At 34.9% G+C, this 11,071-nt stretch overlaps 1 protein-coding gene across 3 annotated transcripts; it reads right to left on the reverse strand.

The window, feature by feature from the left end:
• Nucleotides 1–251: 251 nt before the first annotated feature.
• LOC311582917 (pancreatic alpha-amylase 2a5) lies at nt 252–9,697 on the reverse strand (the record flags this gene model as incomplete). 3 transcript variants are annotated; one of them, XM_084756223.1, is made up of 10 exons in its annotated part: nt 252–441; nt 1,628–1,753; nt 1,859–1,977; nt 3,273–3,372; nt 3,463–3,585; nt 4,298–4,431; nt 6,774–6,839; nt 7,658–7,846; nt 9,048–9,194; nt 9,530–9,697. In XM_084756223.1, the coding sequence occupies 10 exons, from the start codon at nt 9,695–9,697 to the stop codon at nt 252–254; spliced, it is 1,362 nt and encodes a 453-aa protein (XP_084612349.1). The 3 variants fall into 3 exon arrangements, with proteins under 3 accessions (XP_084612349.1, XP_084612348.1, XP_084612350.1); XM_084756222.1 differs by having other exon boundaries at nt 6,609–6,839; XM_084756224.1 differs by lacking the exon at nt 6,774–6,839.
• Nucleotides 9,698–11,071: the final 1,374 nt, after the last annotated feature.

Raw genomic sequence — 11,071 nt, forward strand, 5'->3', positions numbered from 1 at the left:
TCCTGGCAAGCATGATGAAGTATGTATGATGTAAAGAGTGCATGGAAAATCAGGGAGAGGAAAGGTCGCAACACAGAGTTGTCTTCAAATATCATGTACACACTCCACAGCTCTCTCTGTCTCTCTCACACACACATCAAACATATACACCGGATTATAAAGAAATAAAAGAAAATAAAAAAATATTATGGTACACATGAAAAAGAAACACACTTGATTGATGCTCTCTCTATATGTATTTATTTTGACTCTTACAACTTTGACTCAGCGTGAATTGCAATAAATGGGTCCTCAGCCGAGTTACTAATGGAAAAGTGAGCTCTGCCATCACTGCCAACTTGAACTCTAATGCCAGTGCAGTTGCCATCAATTTTATCTCCCGAAATGACATCACAGTATGTGCCGGCAGGAAGACCAGTCTGTAAAGTTGTTGACAGAGACCTGAAAGAAAGTTAGCATTTGTTTGAAAGTAGACATAATCAAGTATGGGTAGGTCTATTATCAATAGGACAATAAATGCCTCAACAGTGTACTAGGGAACACTAAGCATGAGATATTCAATGACAACATCTGAACTGCAAGTCTGGGCCAGTGTTGGTGAGATAATTCTCTATACCAAAGACATCTTTTAAAATACTTCTTAAGTAATCAGTCTGTGGCGCCTGTTATCAGACCATACAGAACTGGGTGTAGTTCAGTAGCAAAGCCGTCCTCTAATGACCATTGTTCTGTGAAGTCTGTCCTCAGCTGGAATTAAACTCTCAAGACTTTAAACATGTTAACAGCATTACTTCTTTAAAAATTTTTCTAGATTACACGGTGTCACAAAAAAAAAGCTGGTTTAGAATTAAACATAATCTATAATTTCAATGGAGACATACACAGTTCTTAAAAACTGACTATAAGAAGTAACTACAGTTCTAACAACTAGTCGTATATGTTCCTTCAACAAAAATGGTGTGTATTGTGTTCCTTACATGTTTGGTGTTGCCCATTAAAACACAATTCGTGCTAAGATGCTCTCAATAGAATTAGAAGATGACTTTCAATCAAGACAGTTAACCTGTATCTTTGAGCTACAATTCTACAGATGAGGAAATGATTAAAGAAAACAATGAAGAGATGTACAGGAGAAATAATAAAGAACATTTTAGAAGCCATATTTTAAAATCTCCTGCATAACATTATATGCCAGATAAAAATACATAAATTCCTTTTAAATATCCCAGGAGAAAATTTTAAGAGATAAAATATCACTAGGTGATATTCGTAGGTAGCAGGGGAATTATTTCAGCACTAACATTATAAATTGTTTTATTACATTAAAACTTATCTTTATTATTTGTGTGCTTTGTGAAAAGTGCCAAATAAGCATATACATAGGAATATATGCCAGTTATAACCCAAGAATGTGGTGAAAGATCTCCAGAAGAAAAATTTTATACAAGGAGTGGAAGAATATAAAATGAAGATCCACTTTGTGGGCACTACTTTCAGTATTCATTTTGTGTCTTAAATCTGTTAGGGAAAACAGTTTCATGTAAGAAAGACAACAGGTGAACAACAACAACAAAAGGCTCTAAACAAATTACAGAATGACCATAAACATTAAATGTTATCCACTCACCAGTCATCATTGTTGAAGACAATGAATCCTCTGTTTCCTCTGCCAAAAGCTACTTGGTTGCTGCCATTATCCCACCAGTTAGCAAAAGGCTGACCATTGACTACGTTTCTGAAGGCCACCATGTTCCTAAGAGCACAATGTTATGTTAAACGCAAATACCCTTAGATGCCAACCATTTAAAATAAAAGGATAAACAATCTATTAAACAGGTTCTGTTGGAGATATTCCCACCTTATTTGACGCCATCTGTGCTCACAGACCCAGTCGTTGCCACAAGTGCTGTCTGCATTAATGGTCACTTCTTTGGTTGCTCCATTGTTATTAGGTGGTCCAATCCAGTCATTCTGATCCTGAGTTTTCAAAGCAACCAGGTCATTTGAATGCTTATGTCTTCCTAATTCTTTTCCATTACAGAAAACTAAAACCAAGCCCATTGTGCTAATCCTGTGTCTGCTGTGTCTCACTTTCATCTGAGCTCTTCAGTGTTTTCACAGACCTTCAGTGAGTCCTCAACCTCTGTGAAAAATCACGTTCTCTGCAACCATACTTAAAACATAAGAAGCAAATTCTTTATTTGCTCTCATATTATGCTCAATATCACTAACACTCTCCAATGTGACTGCAACAAGAAAATTAGAGTCAGAAACACCAGCGTTAAAGAACAGGCTCTGGTTACTACTTGAAAAAATCTCCATCATGATCTATTATAGGCATGTGCCTCAATTTATCCATAAAACAAAAAAGGTAGTTCTCGGCTACTGTAAAATTTAAAGAACATCTATGAAAATGTCTTTGCTATAACTATTTCCTATTTATAATAGTCAATTATTACTATCTATTGATAACGTACTAACAAAATACCGTGATTTTTTTTTCCTTACTAAGTGAAAGAAAGTATAAGTTCACATTTTATGATGGCAAAATTTTTAAATGTTTCTGAAAAACAAACCACTCATTCTACACATGAAATCTCTTCAAGAATAAAATTGATTTCATAAATAACCAAAGGACTCTTAGATTAAAAAGAAAATAGAAAAAATTATGTGATTTACATAGAAGAAATATTTTTAGTGTATTTTGATGTTGCTCTGTGAGTCTAGTATCTTCCACTGAAGTAGAAAACTTCACATAAACTTTTAGATATCTGATCGTCTTAATTTTTAGTTTTTTGAAGTTATTTAAACTTATCCTCACGTGTTGCTTTTGTTACTGACCATCCATATAATTGTCAGCGTTTCTGGAGTCTGTAATTCTCATACGTCCCTATCTATTATATTTTCCTAGTTAACTTCAAATCACAGGCCGACTCATTTCACAAAAAAATAAGCATATTTCACATGTGTGATGATATTTGTTGCACCATAAGAAGAAAATATTTGAAATTCTCTTTAGCATTAACAGGCACGATCACCTGCTATCTCTATGAGTCAGGGCTTTCTAGTAAATACAAGTTTGCCTTTTTTTAGTGTGGTCTTACTTTTTATCTTTTTTATTATCAGCTACTTCGATGTTCCTACTTTACGAAAATGCAGTGAATAAACACTTAATAAAAAGTATCATATTCTATAATTTCATGTGAAATTAATACAGAACCACTTTTTTTTTCTGTAGAATGAAACACACTTTGAATGACTCCAAGACTTACTTTTCCATTCTGGAAATTTCTTTGCCAACGGTAACTTGACATTACTCTTGTGAATCCATAAGGATGAGCCAACATGAATCCAACAGCCATTTTGTACATTCTGAAAGTTTCAAAATGGTATGAGAGCAGAAGTATATAATCTGTCTTTGTCATATAGGACACTACAGCACAACACCAAATGTTGTCCTACCTGGGATCCCAGAATGTCAGGATGGATGCTCCTCCAGCACCATGCCCTCGCTGATTATCATGGTTGTCCACAAACACAAGGGCTCTGTCAGAAGGCACCATACCCCAACCTTCTCCCCAGTTCCTGCATTTAAAAGGGGCATATTATTTTCTCACGATGATTAGAGTAATTTTATATATGTCATCCTTGGTTATCTAAATAAATGTAAATTCCTTAAGAAGTCTAACTTATGCATGTGTATAATTTTCTACGATAATGCACATGAGAAATTTATCCACTTTTGGGTCTTACAACACAATTCTTTTGGTCTTAAATATTTTCTCAAGATTTTCCTTTGTTTAATAATTCAGATGGACTTGAGAAGTCAGAATACATGCTAAATGATACAAAAAGTAGAAACCTGGAGTTATAACTATTGTTATACTACAAGTACTCAAATTTCTAAATAATTTTTGAAAGAAGTAAGTTACATAGTGTTCACAATTTTAAGAATAATTTATGAGTATAAATATAATAATAATAATAATAATAATAATAATAATAATAATAATAATAATAATAAAACTTCATTAAAGCATAGGCAAACATTACTGGTTTCTTATAGACTTATAACAAACAAACAAAAATCACTAACTGTTACTTCGTATTTCTAGGGCTACATAGTGATGACATCCCATATGAAAAAGAGAAGTAATTTGGGTTTAGGAAACAGTGATTCCAACTATTAATCAACTATTTGTAGTTCTACAAATTAGAATAGTTAAAAATATAATTTATTGATGCCAAGAGACAAAAGATCTAAGATAGATCAAATGAGTATATGGTGCATATTTACTTTAAATAAGACATCTTCTCTCCATTCCATTTGCGGATAACTGTGCCAAGTTTTGCTCCAAACTTGAATTCTGTCACACGACCATTTCCAAAGTACTCGCTGCCTTTAATTGCCTCACCACCCAGATCAATGACCTAGAAGAGACATTGGGGCAACACAAGCATATTCTTGATATAAAATATTATTTATAAATGTTTTTAATAACCTTTGTTATTTGAACTGTTCTTAATGGCTTTCTGTATATCTAGATTCTGATTTGTTTTATAAACTATATTACACAATATTTAAAAAAAACAAATTACAGGGTCATTTTTTTATCCACCAGGATGGCTGACAGAAGAGAAAATTTCCTACTTCATGTTTATATAACTTGCTCTCAGATCAATACTAGAATTTCTTATGAACTCATTCATTTTTCAAGGAAAACAGTGACCTATAAAGAAATAATTCTCAGTACATTATTATAGCACACACACACACAAAGCTTCATAAGTTTGCTTTAAATGCCTACAACCCTAATAACATGAGACAAACCACAATCACAGAAAGATTGGTTTGAGACAACACCCATTATGATTTCACTGACTTGTATAATGGCATATGGGGATTTAAAACATGGATTAATGAAATTTCTACTGTCTAAAAACTTGTAAAAGAATAAATTAAAGTAAATAAATAAATGTGTTATCTCCAAGTAAGAGAAAAGAGAAATCTTCTCATGGAAAAACAGAATGCTACATTCTATAAGTAAAAGAGATATTAACAAACATTGTAAGTTGTATCTATTTTCTGGTTTCCAAATTGATAGTATTTCGAGAAAAGCCAAAAAGTACATCCTAAATGAAGCACACACCAAGTGTCTATACAGTACCAACCAGGAAACCCTGAAAACATATACATGGGTAACAATATATGAATTAAATAGGTTGTATTTAGGAACACACACACACACATTTGTGTGTATGTATACATATAATGTATGTGTGTATGTAATAACAATTTAGTGCAAAGATACTATCAACTTGAAAAAGTATGTGCAGGGGTATATGGAAGGGATAGGGGGAAGAAAAGAAAGGTAGAAATACATTAGTTAAATTGTAATCTATCTATCTAGGCTTCCAGTTTCATGTTTTTATAGGATTTCTTAGCCTCCAGTTTCATGTTTTTATGGAATTCCTTAGCATGCAAATGAAAAGACCCATAATTTGTGGGCTATTTTCCTTATCTTTTAAACCCTTGACTTGTAGACAACTGCTAGCACACTGAGGTATAGAAACACCAACTTCTGGTGGCAGTTCACAAGACCACAGACAAAAAGGTGTCAAAAGGCAGGATCCTTTCAGAGGCACATTTCAAAGCAAACCACAAAGACTTCGGCCAAAAGTTGTCAAAAAATGGCTTTTTAAAGAAAGACATTTCAAAATTGCCCTGAATCTATGCACAGAGGCAAGCCCTGTGAGGTATCCTGAGCAGTGTCCTGCAATTTACACACCTGGACTTAAAACCCTGAGATGGGCTGCTGGGGGGGGGGACACTCTCCTGTCTTTTCTTTTGCCCTAGACCTTTGTCCTGGCTCCCCCTTTTATCTTTAAGTTTGGTTTGGACTTTAGTTTAGTGAATTAAAACCTAGCACTTTGTCTCCTGGCTGTTTCTATTTTGACTAAGCATGCTTGGCTATTTAGATTTCTCTCAAATCGCGGGATCTGTTCCTCCACTGCAGGAGATGCAGACTCCCAATGCTTTATTTTTAGCTAATTGTCAACTACCCTGCTCTCACTCAAGCTGGGGGATAAGACCTTGCCCAGGAGGACTTGGAAATGGAAGGCTTTCTCCCTTCAGAGGAGCCATCCTGCACGACCTGTTCTCAGGGACTAAGACTTCATCAGCTAGCCCTTCCACAATAGGCTGAGGAAAACCTCTGCAACTAGATTTTCAGAGGGCCTCCCCGCCAATAGAACCCACAACGACTAACTTCAACATCACAGTTTTTATTTATCTTATTATATTTATTTTTTTTTAAATTTTTTATCTATTATATTTAATTTATTATATTTTGCTCAGTCTCTCAGAAGTCTTTATGGGAGGATACAAGGGATGGGATAACCATTGAGATGTAACAAGAATAAATTAATAAAAAATTTTTAAAAAAAGAGACAGAAACACAGTGGTGTTCTATGAAAAGGGAACTTAGCAAGAAGGAGGAGTAAAGGAAGGCAAAAAGCATAATCAGGATATATGAGTGAGAAAAAGTTATGTTCCATAAAGAAAAATTATAAACTCAAACATTAAAATAAAGTATATACTGATTTACCTCTTGATAAATGAAAGGTCGGCTTCCTTGAGAGAACCACCTTGTATTTAGGTTGTGCAATTTATCCAAAATTGCCTTAATGTCTCCAGGCCACATGTGCTTAGCAGCATCAAGTCGGAACCCGGCTACACCGATGTCGATGAGATGGTTCATATAGTTGGCTATCGTGGTACGAACATAATCTTTCTCAAGTGCAAGATCCAGAAGGCCAGACAGACGACAATTTCTGACCTGTTGAGGCAAAAATGATTAATTTATAAAAAGTCATCTTCCTTTTGAGAATCTATCTCATCATTCAGTCACTCCCCAATTTACAAATGGAAATTTTCATACTGTCTTTACCCAGGTCATGGCAAGATTTGATGTATTAATCTGCACATGCACTTTAAAATATCTTCTATTATAATATAGAGAATATCAGACATAAAATGAGTTAACATTTTCGTGATTAGCTCTCCTCATTCTCTCCTTCTCCCTTTCTCTTTTTCTTTTTCTTTTTTTAATATATTTTATTAATTTATTCATATTAATCTCAGTTTTTATGCCATCCCTTCTATCCTCCCATTCCTCCCTCCCTCCCATTTTCCCTCTACTCCCCTCCCCTATGACTGTCTCTTTTTCTTTTTTACTTATTTTATGGAGTTCATGGAATCCATGCCAGAAACTTGCTTTTGTTAAGTAAGTGCACTGTCAAAATGCTGAAAATATAACCCAGTGTATGAAAAAAATTTAAAACATTGAATTATATTGCTCATAATTTTTCATTCTATAATATTTATATGATTTAAAAAATTAAGCTTTTGTATTTTCCACACAAAGTCGCTAGAGAGCATGTCTGCATTTTGTCATTGATGTGGGTGTATCTTTACCAACAAATTTAGCAAAATACAAGACATGTTTTCACATTTCTATTTTTAAGCATTCTCTCTTAGTAACTCTTTTCCTTTGAAATATGGATGAAATGTTTAGTGGGTCTCCATTAATTCCTGTGCATACCTAAAACCTTATTGGTTCTGTATCCTAATCACTATTTTTCTTTCTTTCATTACCTGATTGGCATCGTTGTAGTTATGAATTTCTCCATCACATTTCCCATCATTAAAATCCCAACCAGAGTATGGAACTGATGGGAAGTCCCTGTTATTAGCATTGTAGTAACTTCCACAGGTGCTGCTTGTTCCCGAACCACCTCCTGAGCCACACATGTGGTTAATGACAGCATCAACATAAATACGGACCTAATGAAGAAAAGTGTTTGCTTCAGTTAATCTCAGAAATCTGTAGTTTCACTGGCAATCAAGCAGCATGCTATCAAAACTCCAAATCATGTCTTCTTCTGCTTTGTAGATTCATCTCAGAAAAGAGAGTTAACTGTGAAATGAAACTAATGGGAAATAAAATCAAAATAATCCTGGTACTTTGTTTGAATATAGTACTAAGTGGAGCTAAACAGAAACTTCCATAACGACAAATAAAGGTCAATTTTTGAGGAAGTAGGACATAGTATGAAAATGAGAGAATATGGCTTTTGCAATTTTTCAGGATCATGAGGAGACAGAACTTAACTTATGATTTCTACTGCATGTCTACTGCATACCAGAAGTTGTATTGATATATCATCCTTATAAGACTATGATTAAAAATAAGATGGCAAAGAGAAGCCAAGAATTGTGGGTAAAAAGGAATCATGGAAAAGTGACATCAATCTACACATCTGGCCCCATATCTAACCTGTATCAGTTAAACAATTATGTGGAAAACTGTATGTTGAAACTACCATAACTACAAACAAAACAAAATGTAGATTTCTGAAGAAGATGAAATCAGTGAAATGAAGAAAAATATAAAATTTGAAAGTTTAGAGAATCATATGAAGAAAGAAGCTAGCCTCTTATCTCAGCTTAGTACTAGGGACAAGAAGGAAGATATTTATCTTCTTTATAGTACAAGAATAGATATTTTTACATTAAAGCAACAATGGTTTAGAGAGCCTATTAAATGAGCTTAGAGAATAATATCACATAAAAATGTCTGTAGCAATCAAATCCAATCTCTCTCCTAAGCAGGAAAGAGGTAATAGGAAGACTGTGGTTACAAGTGTAAAAGTCGTAGTTCTGTTGTATCAGTACTTCCCTTTGCATAGTAGATATGCAAGGACTGTCAAAGGTTGACTATAACACAGTAAAGCATTTGATGACTAGTAAAAACAAAAATAATTTTTTGATCATGACCTTAATTCATGCTCATAGTTTATAAATTAAGTATATCACTTTGCCCATTCCCTTTTATCCTTCCAGCCCCACTAAATCATGACATTTTCTGATCAGATGAAACAAACAAGGAATAAATGAGGGAAGTATTTTCACATATAACATTTTTAAATCTATTAAATTATATGTGAGATTATTTTTTTTTTAAAGGAAACATGACTTCACTTACACCAACATTGTTGCATCTTGTCACCATGTCCCTGAACTCATCTTCATTTCCAGACCTTGTACAAATTTTGTAGCTAATTGGTTGGTATCTTTCCCACCAAGGCCTCGATGGGTTGTGAACCACAATATTTTCATTGGGTGGAGAGACCTACAAAGAAAACAGTAACTATCAGTAGTGCATAATGGCTTACTTTCCATAAGTAAATTCTGTAGACAACTAGGAAAGATCTGACCTTACTTCTCAACCTGCGAACACGTAGTTAGTGCTATGGCTTTACAACCACCTGAAGACATGGACAGGACATCGCCCCTGTCTTATAAAATCCTTCAACATAGTATAAAGGTGTCATCACCTCAAATTTTCGCTTCCTCAGGAAAGTCGTGTGAGAGGTAAAATTGTCTTCCGGACACACATGTCCTGATTAGAATACTCTTTTACATCAGCACAGTAAAGTGTCCGTTTAAGTTGTGACTAAATCTTACCTGCACCCCTCCAAATCCTCTGGGAGCTAAGTACCGCTCACATTCCTTGGCGATATCAACCCAGCGCCACTCAAACAGGTGGACAATAGCAGTCCGCCCATCCTGAGTGTTTGGGTTATACTGAGCCCAGCAGAACCCAATGAGGGAAAGCAGCAGAACGAACTTCATCTTGCTTTGAAGTTGTCAGTGTTCTGTCTAGCGCCTATTTATATTCTGCAAAAAGTTACAATCTACAAAGTCAATAATAAAGAATAAATATTTAGAGAATATGCTTTTTATTCTTAATCTAAAAGATTTGCACTGAGTATGTGACCAGGTGAAGGGCTTTCAAAAACTCTCATGGAAAATAAACTGAGAGGTTTTTTGAGGACATCTATTATTTGATTAGGGTAGATCTTACTATGTTGTCCTCTAATACAAGGAAATTAATATTGGAGCCAAATACAGGTATGGTTATGTTTGCAAATACTTGTATAATTTTTATTCAAAATAGGAGCAGGACAATATATTGAGCTCAGTTTGGTTTCTCCTAATCAACTTTTTATTATTTACATAACTGTATTTATTTTTAAGAACTTTTACCCACATGCTAGCGTGCTACTACAATTCCACAAACAGGAAGGATGAAGTAATTTAGATTCTGAGTATAATACAAACCGGTTCTACATAAAAACCCTTTGTATGTAAATAAACTAAAAAGGCATTTTATTATTTTTTTCTTTTTTTTACTAATTTATTCTTGTTACATCTCAATGGTCATCCCATCCCTTGTATCCTCCCATTCTTCCCTCCCTCCCATTTTCCCCTTATTCCTCTCCCCTATGACTGTTCCTGAGGGGGATTACCTCCCCCTGTATATGTTCATAGGGTATCAAGTCTCTTCTTGGTAACCTGCTGTCCTTCCTCTGAGTGCCACTAGGTCTCCCCCTCCAGGGGACATGGTCAAAGGTGAGGCACCAGAGTATGTAAGAAAGTAATATCCCACTCTCCACTCTACTGTGGTGAATGTTATGTCCATTGGCTAGATGTGGGTAGGGGTTTAAAGTTTTACGGCCTGTATTGTCCTTGGCTGGTGCCTTAGTTTGAGCGGGACCCCTGAGCCCAAATCTGCCTATCATAATGTTCTACTTGTAGGTTTCTAGGATCTCTGGATCCTTCTACTTTGCCATTCTCCCATGCTTCTCTCATCTTGAGTCCCAATAGTATGTTTTTCCCTCTGTCTCAGTTTCCTGGTAAGTGAAGGCTTTCGTGGGACATGCCCCTTGGGCTAGTATGCAGATATAAGTGAGTATACACCAATTGAGTCTTTCTGCTTCTGGGTTAACTCACTCATTATGATCATTTCTAGCTCAATCCATTTATCCACAAATTTTGGGAATTCCTTGTTTTTAATAGCTGAATAGTATTCCATAGTGTATATGTACCACAGTTTCTTTATCCATTCTTCTACTGATGGAAACTCCAGTGAACAATTCAGGGAATTAAAAAGGCATTTTAAATACTGTTTGATTTAAAAACTATACATCTTCCCTACCACCAATT

This window comes from Acomys minous (assembly GCF_964271855.1).
Source record: "Acomys minous genome assembly, chromosome: 14".
NCBI lineage: Eukaryota > Metazoa > Chordata > Mammalia > Rodentia > Muridae > Acomys > Acomys minous.